The sequence below is a fragment of the Phascolarctos cinereus genome, unplaced genomic scaffold, assembly GCF_003287225.1.
Source record: "Phascolarctos cinereus isolate Bilbo 61053 unplaced genomic scaffold, phaCin_HiC Scaffold_264;HRSCAF=861, whole genome shotgun sequence".
Taxonomy (NCBI): Eukaryota; Metazoa; Chordata; class Mammalia; order Diprotodontia; family Phascolarctidae; genus Phascolarctos; species Phascolarctos cinereus.
The window spans coordinates 13,125-35,375 of record NW_027555585.1 but is presented as its reverse complement, the minus strand read 5'-3'; the positions used below and the strand labels follow the sequence as shown (position 1 = coordinate 35,375).

The following is a 22,251-nucleotide window of genomic DNA, read 5'->3' as shown; positions in this document are numbered from 1 at the left end:
TCTGTGGAGGGGGAGGGATCGATGCCCTGCTGGGTTCCCAAAAGGAGACTGGGATGGCCCTGGGCTTTGGCTCCCCTCTTGTCGCATGCAGCCTCTGTCTCCCTTTGAAGCCTGACTCAAGAAAAGGCCTCATCTCCAGGAAGCTGTCCCTGACCCCAGAGAGCCTGGGATGGGCAGCCACTGCAGGAGGGTGAGGGACCGCAGCTGAGGCAGCAGCCATGCCCATCCCTCAGCCCCTGGCCTGGCCCCAGCCAGCCCCAGGTACCCTTCATGCAGGGTGTTCAGCCGCTCCATGTACTGGGCCACAACGTCCACGGCCTCTGACTCAGGCAGCTGGAGGTTCCCAGACACGTTGCATCGAAGGTCATTCCAGTCAGAGCGGAGAAGCTCAAAGTCCATGGCGCCCACGCTGAAGGTTCGCTGCCAGTTGATGGCATCCTCAGGCCAGGAGCCCCTGGGTGGGGCACCAGCCTCCTCCTCTTCACTGTTTTGGGATGTGGCAGTCTCCTCTGGGCCACCCTCAGCCTCCTCCGCCCCCATCTTTTCCCCTTGCTGCCTGGCCTGTGCCACCTCTGACACATGAAGGAAAGAGGTCACTGGCTCGCCACCCTCAGAGGAGGTGTTTGAGGCCAGGCCTGTGAGCCCAGTGGTCAGGTCCAGGACCCTCTGGGTGAAGCTGACTCTGGAGGTCCTCTGGAGAGCATCTGGGGACCTTAGAGCCCTGGCTGTGGTGGGACCAACTGTTGGGGCCCGATGGCCCGGAGGCTGGCGAAGCGCTCGCAAATTTACCCTCTGAAGGGGGCGGGGATAGAGAAAGATGCCAGGCAGTGGGGGCTGCCAGGGGCCGTGGGCTAGCCAGGGCCGGGGCCGTGGGGGCCGTGTCCGAGGGAGCCGGTGCTGCCCAGGGTGGACCCTTGTCACATACACTTTCTCTGCCTTCTTGGGTGATCGTCGGGCAGCACCCTGTGCAGGAGACCTAGGGGGTGGGGCCCGGCCCAGAAAGAGGGAAGTAGACAAGGCTCCGACATGATTCTGGGGTGTGGCTGGGGCTGTGTGGGCCCAGCTCAGGGCACGTGTTTGCCGGCTCTCCCTCCTTGGATGGGGGTGGGGGCTGCTCTTTATGGTCCCTTGGTGGTCCTGAGTGCCCCAGGGAGGAGGGGTGGTCCTGCTTGAGGAGGGCTGGGCTCCTGTGGGCTCTGGGCTATCCGCTTCCTCCTCCTCTTCCTCCTCCTCCAGGAAACCTGGGGAAAAGGGATGGCTAGTCAAGGAACTGCCTAGGAGTGGGAAGTCTGGCAGGACTCTGGCTGGGCACACTCACTGTCTGGATCAAGGAACAGGAAGGCTCCATGCCCTGTATCCTCTTCATCCTTGTCCTCTTCATCGTCCATCTTCATATATTTGTAAAACCCAAACCTGGAGAGGCAGAGGGGTCTAAGAAACCCCTTCCCTCCTCCCCTGGTTGCCCTTTGTAAGCCTGGCAGGACCCGGGCACCTGTCCCCCACCCCTATTCAGCCCCTGCCTGGCCCCGGTTAGCACCACCTCTCCAGGTACAATGGTGACTCCCGGTAGAAACACTTGTTACTAGTTTCCATATGTGTGAGTCGAGTGAAGTCATTGGGGTAAACAAAGGAGAGGTAGACCTGAAGGAGAGAGGGTCACAAAGGTCAGAGGTTAGAGGCAGGGATTCTCTTCCTGGAATGGCGGTGGAGGTTGAGGGAGAGGTCACTTACAAACTGTAGGCCCTGGTAGCGGGCGATGGGGAAGTCCTTGACCACATAGGTGGGGGCGTAGGCACAGGGTACCAGCACGTTCTCTAGATGGGATGGCTCCAACCTTGGTGCTGGGGGGGACGAGAGAGGGAGAGCGGTGGGTGACCCTTCCCCAGCCACTGTCCTCCCCCTCTCCAGCCCCAGCTCCTGCCCCTCCTCACTGAGGAAGAAGGTGTCCCGAGCATCAGGCCTCAGCATGTCTGCTCCTAGCTCCTTGGGCTGCGGGCCTGGCTTGGCCACATGGCTGGCCAGGGACTGGGGGACGTGGGCCACGTGATCCATCTTTAGGGTTGACTCATCTGGGGTGGAAGGGAGGACCCCTGAAGCCAGTGCATCTCCTTCTGGCCTCCTCTATCCAGGACAGGAGTGCGTCCATAGCCTGCCCTCTACCCGTGGCCAGGCATTCTCTCCCAGGACGGGCACTCTCCCTTGGGGTCTACCCCAGCCTGCAGACAGCCACCCCCAGACCTCTCCCACCTGTGTAGAGGGAGATGTGAGAGGAGCCGATGACCTCGAACTTCAGGCCGGGAAGAAAAACTCGCCACTGGGGAAGAAGGGGGTCAACATGTTAGAGCAGGGAAGGGAGGCTCTGGCACTCCTGGGGGACTGATGGACTCAGTACTCACCCCCACCTCCACATGGTCGGACCCCCGGTCATCCTGTTTGTGCAGCAGCTCAAAGTAGTACCGTCGGGAAGAAGATAGCCTGGAGTGGAGCGGGAGGAGAGACTGAGGGTCCTGCCTCCCCAAGGCAGCTAGGGGGAGCCTGTGGGTTCTGCCTGGGGGGGGGGGGAGACTGCTGGGGGGAGGGGAAGAGTGAGTGTCCTGCCTCCCCAAGGTGGGGGGGACCAAGGGTCCTGCCTCCTCAAAGCAGGGGAGAGGGAGACTAAGGTTCTGTCTGGGTGGAGGAGGGTGGGAAAGACTGGGGGTCTTGCCTGGGGTGGGGAGGGTGAGACTGGAGGTTCTGCCTGGGTGGAGGAGGGTGGGAAAGACTGGGGGTCTTGCCTGGGAGGGGGAAGGGTAAGACTGGAGGTTCTGCCTCCTCAAAGGGGAGCCTCTGGCTTGCTGGAAGCTGGAAGGGATTCACTTAAGGTATTCATAGAGTAAGCAGGATAACGGGTTTGAACCCAGGCCCTCAGATGCAAGGGGCAGGGACCCCCCCCACTTCACTGTGAGGATGGTTTTGTCTGTGCCCAGCAAGTCTGTGACAAGGAGGGGGTGCCCATCCCTGGACATCTGTGTGTCTGTCCATGGCTGGGAAGGGGTGGTCGGTCACTCACCGCTTTGGCTTGGACACTTGTGAGCTGAACTTGGTGAACTCCCCAGGCGCTGTCCACTCAGAGCCGGTCTAGAGAGGGGGGACACAAGGGAAGTAGGTCATTTGGGCCCCTTTTCTTAGTAGGGGGCAATGAACAGCCTTGAGGGCCTGACGCAGGGCCTCTGGCGGGGTGGGGGGAGGGGCCTCAAACATCATCCTTGATTCATGACTGGTTGGAAGTCATCTGGCCATTGTTTAAGACCCTGTAGCTACAGGGAGCTCACTACCTCCTGAAGCAGCCAGTTTCTGACAACCTTGACTAGCCACCAGGGACTTTCCTCTTCCCTGCTTGGATCCTAAGTCTGCCCTCCATGCCCAGTTGTAGTCCCCTCTCCCTGGAAGCAGTGGCTTCCATCCCTGAGGGCCCCTCTCTCCAGCCACCCCCATGGCCACCAAGCTTAGGGCAGCTCAGTTCTCTAGGGTGAACATGCCTTCCCCTCAGACTCAGGTGGCTTTGGCCTCAGACCCTTCACAGCCTGGACTTGGGAAGCTGATTTTTCACTTCTCTTCCAAGGATTGGGGATCTCCTAATGTGGGTTCCCCAAAGGTCCCTTGGGAAGGTTCCTGCCAGCTGCTGGGCCTGTGGAACCCAGATGCTTGGCTGGGCACAAGGCCCGCTGGCAGAGTCTTTCTGGCTTGGGAATGCTCCTGTACCTGGTCTGTGAGCAGTGGGGGGCTGGGTCTCCTCACCCCACCCCATCCCTGGGCCCAATTTCTCCTCTGGGGTGATCTTTGTGATAAGCCAGCAATCTATGCTTCTAACCAAGCCGTGGAGAAAAATGCTGAAATAAGCCCCGCCCCCTCCCAGAACAGAGCCTTGGGGCACATCACTGGAGAGCCACTCCCCAGCTCCAGCTCTGGTGGGAATTTCTGGGCCGTACCTTGCCCACGTAGGCCACGAGTTGGGCACCTGCTGGGCTTTCATCTGGGCTCAGCCAGAACTCAGAGTTATCATCTGAGGCCACAGAGAACTGGACATCACCTAAGGACCAGGCAGGGGCAAAGAGTCAAGGCTGGCAAAGAGTTCTGACCGGTCTCAAGGCTCAGGGAGACTCAGTGATTCGGGCCCAGATCTCCACGTCCCCCAGGCTCTCCCATCTCCCACTCTTGTTGAGATTCCAGCAGGAACCCATACCAGGGCGTCCTGGAGTTGGTTACAGAAGGATGTGCCCCCTTCCCTCCAGACCTCCCCCAGCACCCTTCCCCCATACCATCTCTGCTGGGGTGGATATAGCCAAAAATCCGCAGTCCATAATTCTTCCACTTGGGTGACACAGCCAATTTCTTCACAGTAGTTCGGGTCTGGGGAGGGCCGGGGGGGAGGGGTGGCAAGCTGGCCACTTCTTGATCCCAGGGCCCGCTCCTTCCAATGCCCCCCATACTAATGCTCCCCACAGACTCTCCCAACCTTCAGCCTCTGATCTTCATCTCCAGCCTTCCTCCAGTGTCCTACATCCTCCCCCAATAACTTCTTGACCTCTGGTCTCTACCTCCAATCCTGCCTCCCTGTTCCCCTGCAACCTCTTCAGCCCCCCAATGTTCCCCAGTCCTCTCAATCTCCCTTCCTTAGACTCTGGTCCAGTGCCCCTCCCCTGGCCCACTGCCCCCACCTTACCTCCCTCCAGGTACACACTCACATGGGGAAACAGTGGGAAATGAAGATTCTTTCTCAGGCTCCCCACAGTGGCCCCACACCAGTCCTCAAACACGTGCAGGTTAACCTTCCCCCTGTACTGTGTGTGCAAAAGGCCCATGGACCTGTCATACTGAGTCTAGCAACCAGTGAGGGCTGGGGTGTGAGTGGTAGCCTTCTCCAAGCCTTCTCCCCCTGCCCCCAGCTCACCTCCTCCTGCCACAGGGGGACCTGGTGGGTGAGGTTTAGGGGGGATGACCTTCCCGTCTGGCCAGAGAAGGTGCTTAGCTCCCGACCCTCCACCTGCAGGAGAGATTGTGACAGTGTGGAGATGGGGGAGGGGGTGGGAGGGAGACACCCCCCTCCCCCCCACCTGCTTGTTTTTCAGGACCACTTACCAGCTGGTCTTCCTCATGACTCTCACTGGAGTCTTCCAGTCTCTTGGGGGGGGACACGACCTGGGGTCCCCCCACCCCTTTCCCAGCATCTGTTACCTCACTCAGCTTCTCTCCATCTGCAACGGCAGCACATGGGGGAAATGTTGCATGGCCCCCCATGAGAGACGAGGCTCCCCAGACCTCCCCCACACCTGCTTCCTAGGTCGGGGGGCTGGGTCCCAGGCCTGCAAGCTCTCCTGATCTCCCCAAGTCCCTGATCCCCAACACAGAAGAGCCCTGCCAGGGAGTCAGGGGTGGGTGGGAAAGCACGGGGAGAGGCAATAGTGATGACCCATCTCCCACAGTCTGCTGCTATGAGGGATGCACCCCGAGTCTCAATAATGTAAACCCAAGGGCTTGAAACTGAAGAGAAGGAAGAGAAAACTTCCTGCGTGCACTCCAAAGTTAGCTTTTGCAGATGGCTGGATCAGAGATCCTCCAAAGGCCTCAGGGTGGGGGGGCGTACAGCCAGCCAGGCCCAAACACACAGGCTGCCCATTGTCTCTCGGGGTCACAAACCAAAGGAGGCAACTTTGATTTGAACCCACAGCACTGGGAGATCAGGGGGGTCAGGAGGCTCCGCATGGGACTGTGGCTCTGGGTGGGCAAGGACATATTTCAGGTAGGAAACCCGGGGGTCACAAACACACAAGGTGTATTTGTCATCAGATTACATGAGAGACTACTCAGACAGTAGGGGAAACAGAGAAGGGGCCCTTGGGGTGCCATAGGAGTAAGGGGGGCTTCAGTGATCCAGAGCCCTTTGCCCAGGGGAGAGCAGCGTGTCTCTCACTAAGGGGGGGGGCTGCCTGCTCAGAGGGAAATGATGGGATGCTTGGTGGGAGGGGGTGTGATGATTCCATGGAAGAGTCTGGGCTGCAGGAGAGGTGGGCCGGATACAGCCACACACGAGACCCCCAGATTTGGGGAGAACGGGCTTCCAAGGGTTCAGAGAAGGGAGCATGGAGACCCCTTGGCCAGTCTGACAAAGGGGAAGCCAGCCCAGGAGAGAGGAGAATCAGGAGTGAAATTCTGAAGGGCCCAAGAGGACGTTTCACTGAGGAGAAGCAGGGCTAGGGAGGGGGCATCTCCAAAGGCCGACCTGCTGGTGGACACTGACAGAAGGCAGAAGGCAGCTGGGAGGGCCAGTAGGAGAAGAAAGCTCTAGGATGGGAGCCAGGGCTGGGGAACCTGAGAGGCCACACCAGGGATGATGGAGGGACTGTGCACATAGTAAGGGAGAAGGGCTTCCCTCTGCCAAGGAGTGTCTGCAGGAAGGATGGTCCAGTGTAAGAGGACCTGGCTGCAGACCTCACCTCTGATGCTCACTGCCTGGTTGGCCCTGGGTCAATCGCCTAATCTCTCAGGGCCTCAGTTTCCTCATTCTGCCAAATAAGGAGGTGGGAGAGGATGACCTTTGAAGTCCCCTCCAGCTCTAGGACCCGGACTCAGCCTTGAGACCCCACACATCAGTGCTGCCCCTCCCTGCATCCTCCCACAAATTGGTCCCTCTGAATGTCTGGACCTCCCCTCGATGGCTCCTCCTGGCTTCCAGAGAGCACCTGCCAGTCAAAATACTCTGAGGCCTGAGGCCTGAGGGTTGGCCAAAGAGAGAGCCTTCCAGGTCTGCCTAAGGCTGGAGAGCACATACATGCCAGGTGAATCGGGGAGAGGCATGCATCTAAACCCAGGAAGGGCTGGCCCCTGCTAACTTTCCTACAGGCCAGTCCTACCAGAGTGGAGTCAGATTTTACACTGGTTAGGAGGTCCAGACTGAGAGAGGTCACACAGGTGGACAGTGTGCATGGCACCATGTTGAAGAAGAGAGCTGCCAGCTGGGCCCAGTCCCCCTCACTGCCCTTCAAGCCTCCCTGCTGCCTGAAGATGGGCCCCACATTAGTGGAGTGACTGCTCTTCACACACTTCAGGACCAAGCCTGGACCCCTCCACTGGGATGCCTGTCTGCATCTCAAACTGGGCAGATACCACACTAGGCACCTTGTCTTCCACCCACACCTGTCCTGAATTCCAGCCCAGCTGCCTGACCATCCAGTCTGGCAGCCTCAGTGGCAGCATCCCAGTACGTCAGGCGGCGGAGCCTAGCCCTCCTGTTACAGACCGGGGGGAAAAAACTTGCCTAATGAGTCAGTCACATTCCTCCCTCAGGTCCTTGCTTCTGCTTCATCTTGTCAGCCCCTTCTGGGGGACAACACACAGAACCACCACCCTAGGTAGATCCTCATCTCCTCTCACCTCGACTACTGCAAAAGTCTCTGAATTGGGCTCCTCCAGGCTTCCACACTTTCCCTTCCAATCCATCCTCCACACAGCTAAGGCACACTTCTTATCTCTCTGGATCCCACTACCTACAGGATAAAACGCACACTCCTAATCCTGGCATTCAAAGCCCCTGACCACTTGCCCCTCCTTCCTCCATGCCTTCACAGCCCCCATCTCCAGACCTATGGCAAAGTGGCCAATGTGCCTCTATCCTCCATGGCACCCAGTGCAGAGGGAAGAAAGGTGAGGCAGAGCATCTGATGGGAGGGAAAGGTCAATGTCGGATGGAAGGGGCTGATGGGCTCTTTGGCTCTGGCTCTCTGATTCAGCACTTCCCCAGGTTGGTTTCCGGGGAGTGATGAGCAGATGCTGAGGTTTTAACTTCCCCATGTTTCTGAGAAACTTGCTGTCCTTGTTCTATACCTCCCCACCCCCATGATCCTGTGGGACCCTTACCTCACATTGAGCCCAGCTACCTGCTAGAGAAAGGGGGTGGGGCTGAGTCCTCAGAAACAGGAGAATAATGGCTTTCCCTTTGGGGAGCTGTCTGGTATTCCCACTCCCCTTGCCTGGAAAAAACTCTTCTGGGCTACCTCATCAGAGGCTGTCCTCTTCTCTCAATTCACCGCCACCTTCCTTGCTCAGGCCTTAGCCTGTACAGTCTCCTCACTTACACTCTGGCCCCCTCTTCAGTACATCCTGCATTCAGCCACCAGAGTTCCCTCCTAAAGCAGTGGCTCTACTCCAGAACATTCATTGGCTCCCTATGGCTACCAACCTAAGGCATAACTGTGCTCGGCTTGAAAGGGCTTTCCACTCCAGCCCCTGCCAAGGTGTTCTGCATACATTCTACTTTCCAACTACTGCTCCCCAGACCAGGCACCTCATCTCTTGCCTCTGTCTACATGACAGTTCCCCATGTCTGTATACACACTATCTTCACCTTGGCCTCTTCCCCAGTCTGAGGCTCAGCTTAGGGAATGACAACTCACAGGGGACTTCCCCAACACCCCTGCTTTGTCAGACTCTCACCCACCACAAGTATCCTTGTATTTACTTGTCTCGTGAATGTCTGCCACCCCAGAGACTGTTTTGTTATTGTAAAACTAGATCTTAGTAGGGGACTTTTCAAAGATGTGTGTATGTGTGTGTATGTGTGTGTGAGCGTCACACACTACCTCGCTGAAGCAAGTGTGGCCCCAGCCCTTGGAAGGAAATCTGAGTGGGGGGAAGGGGCGAGGTCCTAGATACTTCTGGGGAGCTCCTTTCCCATTCTGGGAGTCCTCAGCTGCAATTTCATGCCCAGACTGCTTGGCCCTGCCCTCACCAGATGTCAAGCCTCAGTTTCCAATACACAACCTTGGGATGAAAAGATGCCACAGAAGGATGCTGCCTCAGTATTGGGCCAGGGACAGTGACCTCTCCCTTGCTGTTCACCCACTGAAGAGAGAACAGAGAATCCCTTACATGGCCCCAGGGACTCAGTATTGTATCAGACCCAGTGGGCACAGGGCCCCAGAAGGAGGCGCTACTGGTTTCAATCATATTCTCAATGCGTTCTGATGAGAGGGCTAGGCGCCTTCTTGCCCAGCACCCAATGGACGAGCCGCTGAAAGCCAGTGCTGACAGGTGGAATGAGGGGAGCTGAAAGACCGAAGTCTGAACAGGCAGGCAGAGAACACAGAGTTGGCCAGTATCCACAGCTGGGGATCAGGGAGTAGGGAACCATTGATGGTCTTAGAGTGCGGAGAGACAACGGTCGGAACCGTGCTTTTTCTGAGTGGAAGATGGACACCCCCACAGAACAAGGGAGTTAGGAATACCAGAACAAGGAAAGCTCCATCTGTGCTCTGTCTAGACAGACATCTCTAACACAGTGGGTTTCAGTGGTTCCCTTCCCCGTCCTAACACTGGCCTGCCTTGGAGTGACCTTTGTCTGTCTCTTGCCTTGTCCTAATGGGTTTTGAGATCTTCCTAACTAAGACCCCAAAGGCCCCCCCCACATCCTTAACCCTTTCCTCCCCAGCTACTTCCTGAGGTGAGGCTATCAGTGTGCCATGACCAAGCCGCTCCCCCGCCCAGGTTATCAGGCGGATCCAAGGCCCTAAGGGTGTGTGGAGGGGAAACTGAGGCAGCTAGGGGACCCTACCTGGGCCGGAGCCTCCACTGAGGCGCAGCCGAAGGGCTCGGCCCTGGCGCACGAGGCTCAGGTGCAGATAGGTGAGCCACGCGGCACAGGTCAGCAGCACGAGCAGCAGCAGTAGGCGGAACTGCTTGCGAAGCTTCTTCACTGGGAACCGCAGCATGGTCAGGGTTGGGGTCCGAGCTGGCCCGCCCAGGGCTTCCTGGGCCTGCCTGCCCTCCTGCCCTCCCTCCCTCCCTTCTGGTCTGGCAGTCCTTAGCTGCCTCGGCCTCCAGGCACCACCAGCCTCATGCTCCCCGGGCCCTGGGCAGGGAAGGGGCGGGCAGGGCTGGAATGGACTAAGCTGGGCAGAGCCCGAATGGGCCGAGCGGGCAGGGATGGACTGGGCAGGGATGGATTGGGAAGGGCCGGCGTTCCCTCCGTCCCTCCTTCCTTCCTTCTCATTCCAGGGACAGCCAGGCCCAGGCCCAGACCCACTTCAGCGCCCACTAACTGGCGCCCGGGCCAGGGCTTCGTGCATCGGGCAGGGGGCCGGGGCTCGGGGCCAGCGCATGGATCCTTCCTTCCTCCTCTTCCTCCTCCTCTTCCTTCTCCCCTTCTTCTTTCTCTCTCCTCCCGCTCCTTCTCCCCCCTTTCTTCTCCTTCCTCCTCCTCCTCGTCCTCCCCCCTCCTCTCCCTTCCCCCCTTCCTCTCCCTCCTCTTTCTCTTCCTTCTCCTCCTCCTCCTCCTCCCTGCCCGCCTTTGTCCTTCGCAGCCACCCGAGATGGGGCTTCCCAGGCGGGACTGGCTCTGAAGCCTTAGCCCCGGGGGCCCCGGCTGCTTTCCTGCTGTTGGAGCCGGGGCCGGAGCTGGACCGAGAGTAGCGGCAGCAGAAGCGGCAGCAGCGGCAGCAGCAACAGCAGCGGCCGCGCTGCGATGCTACCCACCGTGAAACGGGCCGCGGGCCGGCCGCCGGTGCTAGGCCAATCACCGACCGCCTTCTCCAGAGGAGCCAATGGGCTGCCAACGGAGGCGGAGCCCGCAGGGGTTAGGCTGCACCTAGCGTTCATCTCCACGCCAACGCGCAAACATCCACCTGGCGGACGGAACCATCGACAGCCCGGCTAGGGTGGGGAGATCTGACAGCTTGGCCTCCTGTGGCTCGGATCTCGTGCCCCTGGGCCCCGGACGTGGCAGGCAGAGCGGATACTACCTGAGTCCGTGGGGCTGTGCCCCTCTGTGGTGGCGGGCCTGGGAGCAAGACGGCCAGGATGCGGGGAGGGATCTAAGCTTCCCCCCTCGTCAGGGATGGTCCCTCCCCGGCAGGCCTGAGGGGCGGTGGCTGCGGGCGGGTGGCGGGAGGGATGCTGAAGCTGGACCAGGGAGGAGGGAGAAGGATGGAGGATGCTGTTAGCTACCGGCAGGCCTTTCTAACCTCGGCCGGGCCAGGAAGCCTCTGCCCGGGGCCAAACCGCTTCCCCTCAGCATGCCCGGGATTTGGTGATCGTGACCCCCCGTTTATGCGTGTGTACCGGCAGGGAACCGGTACCGTCTCAGGAGCAGCCCTAGGCTTCAGCACGTGTACGGATGTGTGCGTGGGTGTGCGGGTCTGTGCGGAAAGTGTCCATGTGCAGCTGAGGCTATGGAACCACTGGCAGTGGGGTGAGCCTGCCAGGCTCAGGACCAGAGGGACCTGAATTCATGGGAAAAGCTCATCTAGGTCCCCTGACCTAGGGCATTTATTGCAATCAACACGTCAGAATCCCTGCCATGTACTAGGTCTGGAGTTTCCACCTCTACCAAGGAGATTCCAAGGGTAACCCTTGTCCCCTAGCCCATGCCCTGGGCACTCTGCTGGGCGTGGGACTTACACAGAGGCCCTGCCCTCGGGAGATTCCATTCGTCAGGGCTCGTCTATGGGTAAGCAAACACTCAGCACTTTGAGGAGAGGAGACAAAGAAGGCCAGGTAAGGCCCCCAGTGGGAGGGGGCACACAGCCTGAACCTTGAAGGAAGAGAAGGGTTTCAACAGGTGGAGAGAGAGATGCTTTGCGATCTGTCCTGGATGAATTCAAGGAGTCATTGTTAAGCACCTGCTACATCTCAGTCACTGAGAATACAAAGCAAAAAGAAAAGCAAAAGGGGCAGCTAGGTGGCGCAGTGGATAGAGCACTGGCCCTGGATTCAGGAGGACCTGAGTTCAAATCTGGTCTCAGACCAAACACTTGACACTTACTAGCTGTGTGACCCTGGCAAGTCACTTAACTCCTCAAAACAAAACAAAACACAAAGCAGTCCCTGCCCTCAATGAGGATGCATTCTTTGGTTGTGTGTGTGTGTGTGTGTGTGTGTGTGTCTGTGTTCGAGGTAACAGAGAGAAAGACACAGAAAAAAAATAAATACAGAGAGAGACAGGATTAGACACACAAGGAGATGGCTGTGTCTGTGATACACCGCTTACAATATGTCAGGCTCTGTGCTAAGTTTGGGGCATATAAAGAAAGGCAAAAGCATGGTCTCTGCTCTCAAGGAAGTCACAGTCTAACGGGGAAGACAACACTCTGACAGCTATGTACAAACAAACTCTGGACAGATAAACTGGAGATAAGCAGCAGAGGAATAGTACCAAGACTAAGAGGGATTGGAAAGACTTCTTGTATATGGCAGAATTTTAGTTGGGACCTGAAGGAAGCCAGGGAAGCTGAGAGATGTAGATGAGGAGAGGGAGTGTTCAGCCTGCTGCTTGGTCACTGAAAATGCCTGAAGTCTGCAGGTGGGGAGTCTTGAGTGAGAAACATAGAGCAGTCCAGGGTGACTAGGCCATAGAGAGAGAGAGAGAGAGAGAGAGAGAGAGAGAGAGAGAGAGAGAGAGAGAGAGAGAGAGAGAGACAGAGAGAGAGACAGAGAGAAAGTATAGTGCATGAAGACTGGAAAGGGAGGTGGGCAGTAGGTGATGAAGAGCTTTGAGTGTCAGAAGGTTTTATATGTGACCTTGGAGGTGATAGGGATCCACTGGAGTCTGTTTAGGAGGTGACTTGGTCAGCCCTGCACTTTAGAGAGATCATTTTGACAACCAAGTGGAAGATGGTCTGGATTGAGGAGAGACTGAGGCAGCTAGTGCAGTAATCCAGGTGTGAGGTGATGAGCTCCTGAACCAGGGTGGAGACAGGGCCAGAGGTGAAATTGACGGGCCCTGTCAACAGATTGCATTTGGGGGCCAGGGATGGAGGTGAGGATTTGGGATGCCAGGCTGGGTGATGTGGAAGTTAGGAAGAAGGGAGGGTTTAAGGGGAAAGACAGTGACCTGGTGAATTGAATATGTCTGCTGGCTGTCCACTTTGAGATGTCCAAAAGGCCATTGAGAGGTCTGAAAGGGAGACTGAGGTCAACAGAGAGATTAAAGTAGGAAAGATAGATGTGGGCATCATCAGCATAGAGATGGATGGTCACAACATCCATGGGAGCTGAGGAAATCACCCAATGAGGTGTTATAGAAGGAGAAGAGCAGAGGGCCCAGGACAGAACCTGAGGGACCCTCACAGTTAGTGGGCATGATATGGGTGAAAATCCAGCAAAGGAGACAGAGGAGGAGCGGGCCGAGAGGGAGGAGAGAGCCAGGGCAGGGAGAGGGGTTCTTGAAAACTCTAGAGATGAGTATTGAGAAGAGGGTGATAGACAAAGTCAAGGAGGATGAGAATGGAGAAAAGGCCGATGCATTGGGCAATTAAGATATCCTTGGGGGACACCTGTGGGGAGGGCAGTTTCCATTGAATGATGAGGTCAGAAGGCAGACTGTGGAGAGTTAAGAGGAGAGTGAGAGGAGAGGGAGCAGAGGCACTGAGTGTAGATTAGTGGAGGCATCCAAGTGTAGACAGCCTTCTCAAGGAGTGTAGCTATAAGAGGAGGAGAGAGAAAATGATAGATAGTGGAGATGGATGGATCTAGTGTGGGTTGGGTTTTTTTTTTTTTGAGGACGGGGAAGACGTGGACATGTTTGTAGCAGCGAGGAAGCAGCCCGTGATCAGGGAAAGATTGAAGGTTGGGGTGACAGAGCTGACAGTCTGCTGGAGGAGCCAGGATGGATTGGAATTGCTAGTGTCCTGATCTAAGTCTGGCCTTCTCAGTGTGTGTCTGAAGTGGGCGAAGAACTGGGAATTTAGGGTGTTGGAGGGATTATTAATATGGACATTGAATGGCTGATACAGAAATGTTTTGCAAGACTTCACATGTATAACTGGTAGAATGCTTGTCTTTTGTCTCTTGGTGGGGGGAGGGGCAGGAGGGAGGGAGAGAATTCTGAACTCAAAATGTAAAAAAAAAAAGACTTAAACAAATAAATAAAAATAAATGAAAAAATATTGAGGTCCCTAGTACTGGGAATGTGGGGTGTAGGGATGTTCAGAGACCAGCCCCATCTACCTTTGGTCCACCTGCCACCCAACTCTCATCTGTGGCTCCAAGAAGCCATGGCCGGCGCAGTGGCCATGCCCAGGAAAGCCGTTTGGGCAGACCAACTAAACCAGGTGGAGAGTAACAGCGTGGGTAAGTTGGGGGTGTGTCTGCCACAAGTATGTGAAGACACCCCTTGTCAGAATGGGTGGATGAGAACAGCTTGCTGGGTGGCCATGGAGGCAGCTGATGCAGCACTATGGAGCGCTCCCAGCTTGGTCAGACATGGAAGGCTCCAAGGTCATCCACTGCACTCTGGGGCATCACCAGTCTTGACTTTTGTCCTGCCATTGGACTGTGATGATTCAGAGAGAGTGAGGCGGACAATTTTGTGCAGCTCTGCCTCCCTTCAATCCAATTTATGCCATATCATTTTATCTTTACAGCAAATGGGGAAGTTTTGAATGCTGTGGATGAGTCCACTTACCTTGGCAGTGCACTTTCCAGACATGTTCACATTGAGCTCGAGTCACCAGAGCTAGCTTGGGTTTGGGAGGCTTCAAAGGAAAATGTGAGACAGAAGAGGGATTAGACTGACCACCAGCTGAAGGTCTACAGAGCCGCTGCACTGATCTCGTTGTATGCCTGTGAAACAGGACAGCCTACCAGCACCATGCCAGGAAACTGAATTGCTTCCATTTGAATTTGTCTTAGGAAATTCTGACCATCACCTGGCAGGAGAAGATACCTGACACTGAGGTCTTTTCTCAAACTGAACTGCCAGGCATTCAAACTCTATTGCAGGCAGTGAGCCCAACTCTGATGGGCTGGCCATGTTTGACTAAAAGGCTATTTCACAGAGAACTCACACAAGGCAAGTGCTCATATGGAGATCAGAAATGATACAAAGATACTTTCAAGGTCTCTCTGAAGAACTTTGGAATCGATTGGGAGACACAGGAGAGAGACCCTGGCACAGGACCATCCACGGTGGTGTGTCCCCATCAAAGAAGGAGCTATGCTAAAATGATTAATGCAGAAATGTTTTGCATGGTTTATCTTATATCAGATTGCTTACTGTTCTCAGGGAGGAATAGAATTTGGAATTCAGAACTTAAAAAAAGAATGAAAAAATGTTTTTGCATGTCATGGGGGAAAATAAAGTATGTTTTTAAAAGGAGGCATTGTGCTCTATGAGCAAAGCAGAATTGCAGTAGCTCAAACGTAGCATGAGATGTGCAAATTTAGAGCCATCTGCCATCCAAATGTCCATATGGACTATTTGTGCCTACCCTGTGGTAGAGCCTTCTGAGCTCATATTGGTCTGATGAGCCACAGTCAGACGCATTGTGCTGTGGCCCCGACATAGTGAGGCCCTTTTGGTCCTCTTCAAGAACAAAGGATGACAACCAGCCAATACATAGTTTATGCAAAGTAAATGGAAATAATTGTGTGTACGGGGTGGGGAGCCGGCCAGGCCTTGTGTTGGAAGCAGCACAGGGAAGATACTTCCAAGGGACACAGCCTGAGCAAAGGCACCGGGGTGGTAACTCCTCCTGAAACCCCTTTTAGGCCAGTTTGGCTTTGAACTTGGAGATCTAGGAAGGGAATAATGTGAAATCAAAAATGTAGCTTGGCGGCCACCTAGTGGACGGCTCTTAAATACAAAGCAAATGAATTCTATTTAATCCTTGAAGGAAACAGTGGGTGATGTGCTCAGACCTGTGCTTGAGGAAAATTCTTTGGACAGCTGTGTGGAAGATGGACGGAGGAAGTGAGATGACAGCCTGTTCTGGTGGTCAGAGGGACTGACCAGGGTGGCTGCTGGGGGCTGGAGAGGAGACAGACGGAAGAGATGTGGGCAGTGAAGCAGCGACATCAAAAGTGCTGGACAAATGTCAGGAGGGTGAGGGACCAGCCAGGAGAACACTGAGAGTGGCTATCTGGGAGCATGGTTGTGTCTGGACTTGGTGTCAGGGAGACCTGAGTTCAAATGCAACCCTGCACACTCCACTTCCCAGCTATGTGACTGGCCAAATCACTCTGTTTGCCTCAGTTTCCTCAACTAAAAAAGGGGATAATAATGTCACCGACTTCCCAGAGTTTTGTTGTAAGGATCAGATGAGATAAGATTTGTAAAGCACTTGGATCAGTGCCTGGCCCATAGTAAGACCTGTGTAAATGCTTGTTTCTTCCCTAGGGCCTCCCCCCCCCCAGTACAGATGTTCAGAACAGGCGTATATTGGGGACAGCAGAGAAAGATGGGATGTCCGTTTGGATACGTCCAATAGGCAGCTGGTGATATAGGGCTGGAGTTCAGGAGAGAGACTGGGGCAGGCTATGTAGGTCTGAGAGTCATTGGCAAGAGAGATTTTACCTGAACTTACATGAACTTATGATGGAGATCACCAAGTACAGAGAGAGATGGTGAGAAAGGGAACCCAGGACAGAGCCCTGTGAGACACCCACAGTTAGTGGGTGGGAGCTGGGTGAGGATACAGCAAAAGAGACTGAGAAGGAGTGGTCAGATAGAGTAGGGGAGAACCAGGACAGCCAGTCCAATCCTCCAAAGGGATCTTTCTAAAGCTCAGGGAAGGGAAGAAAAGGAAACAGGCATTAATGAAGCAACTGTGTGCAAGCTGCATCCTCCCACCCAGACTATTGTAGCACCTGCCTGCCTCCTGTCCATCCCCTAAAGCACAGTCTGGGCAGTTGACTTCTCATCTCAATAAATGTCAAAATAGTTCCCTGATGCTTCGGGATCAGATATAAAATCCTCTGACTTTTTTTTTTTAGGCAATTGGGGTTAAGTGACTTGCCCAGGGTCACACAGCTAGTAAGTGTCAAGTATTTGGTCTGAGGCCAGATTTGAACTCAGGTCCTCCTGACTTCAGGGCCGGTGCTCTATCCACTGTGCCGCTAGCTGCCCCATCCCCTGATTTTTAAAGGCCTTCTTTCCTTTCTAATCTTCTTGCCTTTTACCCCTCTCCTTCTCCCCTCTCTGTTGCTAGCACTGAGTTCTCCATCTCCCAAGTCTGGACACTGTCACTGCCTGTGGCCCAAGCCTTGAATGTGCTCCCTCCTCATCTCTGCCTCCTCCAATCCACCCTTCTGCAAACAGCCTTACCTCCAATTTATCCTGATCACACTTTGTGCAGTTTTTGTCTCTGTGAGCTCTCTTGGTGTACCCAGTGCTTAGCACAGTGCCCGGCACACAGTAGGTGCTTCACCCATGCTTATTGACTATCTAAGAACTGAGAAGAGGCCATTGGACTTAGCAAAGAACAGATCACTTGTAATCATGGAAAGAGTAGTTTCAGGCAAGTATGCTAGGGTGGGAAGCCAGATTGGAAGGGATTGAGAAGTGTCAGAGAGGACAGGAAGGACAGTGTTGTTTTTTTTTTCTCCCCACTTAATAGTATTTTATTTTTTCCAATGATATGTAAAGATAGTTTTCAACATTCACTTTAACAAGATTTTGAGTTCCAAAATTTCTCCCCTCCCTCACCTCCCCCCTCCACAAGATGGCTTGCAATTTGATATAGGCTCTACATGTGCAATCATTATAAACCTATTTCCACATTAGTCTTGTTATGAAAGAAGAATCAGAACAAATGGGAAAAGCCACAAGAAAGAAAAGACAAACAGACAAATAGTGAAAAAATAATTTCAATAATAAATTTCAAATAAATTCAATTTGCATTCCAACTCCGTAGTTCTTTCTCTGGATATGGGTAACATTTTCCATCATGAGTCCCTTGGAATTGTCTTAGATCATTGTATTGCTGAGAAGACCTAAGTCTATCAAAGTTGGTCATCGCATAGTGTTGCTGTTACTGTGTACAATGTTCTCCTGGTTCTGTTCACTTCACTCAGCATCAGTTCATGTAAGTCTTTTCAGGTTTTTCTGAAATCTGCCCGCTCACCATTTCTTATGGAACAGTAGTATTCCATTACATTTATACCACAACTTGTTCAGCCATTTCCCAATGGATGGGCATCCCTCAATTTCCAATTCTTTGCCACCACAAAAAGAGGTGCTATAAATATTTTTGTACATGTGGAGCCTTTTCTCTTTTTGTGATCTCTTTGGGAGGCAGACCTAGTAGTGTTATTGCTGGATCAAAGGGTATGCACATTTTTATAGCCCTTTGGGCATAGTTCCAAATTGTTCTCCAGGAAGATGGTGGAGTAAAAAGGTAGTTGCTCTCACCCTCCCCTATCAGTCTCTGAAAGCCCAGAAAATATCACCCAGAAAAAACCCTGGAACAGCTGAACCAGAAGAAAGACAGGGAGCAGCAGTGCAGTAGCCAGGTAGCTTGAGGGATTAACAGGAAAAGTCCTTCTTACCCTGGGGAAGAGGAGCGGTACCCGACACCCAGCTAGCGGAAAGCCCCACTTCAGCACACCAGGGGAACATCCTGGTGCCTTGGCATTCTACAGCAAATGGGTCTCCCAGTGCCTCAGCAAAAAATAAGGGAAGCAGCACTACAAAGGGCCCCAAGCAGATAAACACCCTGCGGCATCCATCTGAAAGGACCTGAAGAAAGCAACCTAGAGTTGCCCCAAAGTTCCAGCCTTGCTGATTCCAGCCCAACAGGTAAACTGTCAGAACCCTACAGCCTCCAACTGTCAACCAGGAGGAGATCCTGAAGCCCAGGTGGTAGAGCAGGCGAACACCAACACCTGGACCTCCCAGTGCCTCAGTGAGGGCAGGGGGAACCAGGGGAAACCAGCTCAGAAAACCACCAGGTGCCTCGGCATTCTACCACAAAGGAATCTCCCCATGCATTAGCAGAACTAAGGGAGGCAGCACTGCAAGGAGGCCCTAGGCAGATAAACACCCTGCAGCACCCATCTAAAAGGAGCTAAATAAAGCCAAAGGAAAGGAAAAGCAGGCAACCTAGAATTGCTCAAAAGTTCCAGCCTTGCTGATTCCAACCCAACACCAGGTAAGCTGCCAGAACCCTACAGCCTCCAATTGCCAACATAAGAGTCTCCAGCACACAAAGCCAGAGACCAAGACCTAGGCTCCCAACACAAGAAGCTTGGGTCAGTGCCCTCTGTTCCCCAGAAGGAGAGCTCCATCTCTTTAAAGGCCAAGGAATAAAGAAACCCCATGAGTAAAAAGAAACATACCATAGATTCATATTATGAGAAGAGTGAAGATCAAGACAGAAATTTGGAAGAGGACCACATTGTTAACAAACCTACATCTGCAACATCAAAAGGGAATATGAACTGGTCTGAAGCCCAAAAAGCCTTCTTAGGAGAGCTCAAGAAGGATTTTAAAAGTTAAATGAGAGAGGTAGAAGAGTCCTTAAAAAATACAATTGGCCAATCAGAAAAAAAGTACACTGAAGAAAACAAGTCTCTAGAAAACACAATTGGCCAACTGGAAAAAAAATTACACTGAAGAAAACAAATCCCTTAAAAATACAATTGGCCAATTGGATAAGGAAGTACATAATCTAACAGAAGAAAACAATTTGTTAAAAATTAGAATTGGACAAATGAAAACTAATGACTCTATGAGACAGCAAGAATCAGTCAAACAGAAACAAAAAAATGAAAAAATAGATGAAAACATAAAATACCTCATGGGTAAAACAAATGACCTGGAAAATTGATCCAGGAGAGACAATTTAAAAATTATTGGTCTACCTGAAAATCATGATGAAAAAAAAAAAGAGCCTGGACAGTATCTTTCAGGAAATCATAAAGGAAAACTGCCCTGAAGTCCTAGAACCAGAAGGTAAATAACCATAGAAAGAATCCACCACTCACTACCTGAAAAAGATTCCAGATTCAAAACACCAAGGAATATAATAACCAAATTCCAAATTTACCAGATCAAAGAAGAAAATACTGCAAGCAGCCAGAAAGAAACAATTTAAATATGCAACCACTGTCAGGATTACATAGGACCTTACAGCTTCTACATTAAAAGACCACATGATATTCCCTAAGGCAAAGGAGCTTGGATTGCAGCCAAGGATCAACTGCCCAGTGAAAATGAGCATGATTTTTCAGGGGAGGAGATGGATATTCAATGAAATAGGGAACCTTCAAACCTGCCTGATGAAAAGACCAGAGCTCGACAAAAAATTTGATCTTCAAATACAAGATTCAAGAGAGACATAAAAATGTAAATGGAACAGAAAGATACAATATGTTGTTAATAAGGGCAAACTGTTTACATCCCTACAAGGGAAGATAACTCTTGAGAACTGTATTGTTATTACACCATGTTAAAAGGAGTATACATAAAGGGGGTGGATATAAGTTGACTTTGATGTAATGATAAAAAAAATCTAGTCAGGTGGGTTAAACGGATCCAAGTAAGTGGATTAGTCTGATCTAAGAAAATGTACTGAGAAAGGAGGGGGCAGTCAAGGGTAAATTACATTACAGGAAAAGACAGAAAATCCTATTACAGCAGAGGGAAGGAAGGGAGGGGGACGAGCATTGTTTGAACCTTACTCTCATCAGATTTGGCTCAAGAAGGGAATAACATGATCAGTTAGGTATAGAAATCTAACTTGCCCTATAGGCAGTAGGAGGGAAAAGGGGAAAGAAAAGGGAGGGGGAAAGAAGGGAGGGAAGAGCAGTAAGGGTAAAGGGGAAGAAAAGGGAAAGGGATAATAAAGGGGAGGGACTGAAGGAGGTGTGGTCAAAAGCAAGACAGTAGTGAGAGAGGGAAAGGAGAAAGGAGAAAGAAAAGCATAAATGGGGAAAAAAGGATGGAGAAAAAGACACAGATAGTAATCATAACTGTGAATGTGAATGGGACGAACTCTCCCATACAATGGAAGCAGATTGCAGAATGGATTAAAAACCATAATCCTACAATATGTTGTTTACAGGAAACACATTTGAAAAGAGTGACACATACAGGGTAAAGGTAAAAGGCTGGAGCAGAATATATTATGCTCAGCTGAAGTAAAAAAAGCAGGGTAGCAATCCTGATCTCAGACAAAGCAAAAGCAAAAATAGATCTAATCAAAAGAGATAAGGAAGGAAACTACATCCTGCTAAAAGGCACCATAGACAATGAAGTAATATCATTACTAAACATATATGCACCAAATGGTATAGCATCCAATTCTTAGAGGAGAAGTTCAGGGAGTTACAGGAAGAAATAGACAGCAAAACTATACTAGTGGGGGCCTGAACCTCCCCTCTCTGCACTAGATAAATCTAACCACAAAATAAACAAGAAAGAAGTTAAGGAGGTGAATAGAACATTAGAAAAGTTAGGTATGATAGACCTCTGGAGAAAACTGAATGGGGATAGAAAGGAATATACTTTTTCTTGCGTACATGGCACATACACAAAAATTGACCATGTACTAGGCATAAAAACCTCACAATCCAATGCAGAAAGGCAGAAATATTAAATGCATCCTTTTCAGATCATGATGCAATAAAAATTATATGTAATAAAGGGCCATGGAAAGATAGACTAAAAAATAATTGGAAACTAAATAATCTAATCCTAAAAAATGATTGGGTCAAACAACAAATCATAGAAACAATCAATAATTTCATTCAAGAGAATGACAATAATGAGACAACATACCAAAACTTATGGGATGCAGTGAAAGCAGTTCTTAGGGGAAGTTTTATATCTCTAAATGCTTACATAAATAAAATAGAAAAGAGGAGATTAATGAATTGGGCATACAACTAAAAAAACTAGAAAAAAACAAATTAAAAATCCTCAACTAAACACTAAATTAGAAATATTGAAAACCAAAGGAAAAATTAATAAAATTGAAATTAAGAAAACTATTGAACTAATAAATAAAACTAAGAGCTGGTTTTATGAAAAAACCAATAAAATAGATAAACCTTTGGTTAATTAAAAAAAAAAAGAAGAAAACCAAATTACTAGTATCAAGAATGAAAAGGAAGCTACCACCAAGGAAGAGGAAATTAAAACAATAATTAGAATTATTTTGCCCAACTATATGCCAACAAATTTGACAGTCTTAGTGAAATGGATACATATTTACAAAAACATAAATTGCCCACATTAGCAGAAAAGGTAGGGAAATACTTAAATAACCCGATCTCAGAAAAAGAAATTGAACAAGCCATTGATGAACTCCCTAGGAAAAAATCTCCAGGGCCAGATGGATTTACATGCAAATTCTATCAAACATTTAAAGAACAATTAATTCCAATACTATATAGACTATTTGGGAAAATAGGTGAAGAAGGAGTCTTACCAAATTCTTTTTATGATACAAATATGTGTGATACCTAAACCAGGAAGAGTCAAAACAGAGAAAGAAAATT

General features: G+C 51.6%; 1 protein-coding gene across 1 annotated transcript; it reads right to left on the bottom strand.

Moving 5' to 3' along the window:
* Window positions 1–129: 129 nt before the first annotated feature.
* LOC110204330 (N-acetyl-beta-glucosaminyl-glycoprotein 4-beta-N-acetylgalactosaminyltransferase 1-like) lies at window positions 130–10,211 on the bottom strand. The gene is made up of 14 exons (XM_020980567.2): window positions 9,587–10,211; window positions 5,119–5,234; window positions 4,931–5,023; window positions 4,725–4,820; window positions 4,299–4,389; window positions 3,969–4,069; window positions 3,050–3,117; window positions 2,397–2,475; window positions 2,248–2,314; window positions 1,932–2,069; window positions 1,732–1,841; window positions 1,541–1,641; window positions 1,319–1,413; window positions 130–1,241 (listed from the first exon to the last, which is right to left on the bottom strand). Exons 1-14 carry the CDS (start codon window positions 9,741–9,743, stop codon window positions 130–132), a joined length of 2,424 nt encoding a protein of 807 aa, XP_020836226.1. The 5' UTR covers window positions 9,744–10,211.
* Between the last annotated feature and the right edge of the window lie 12,040 nt (window positions 10,212–22,251).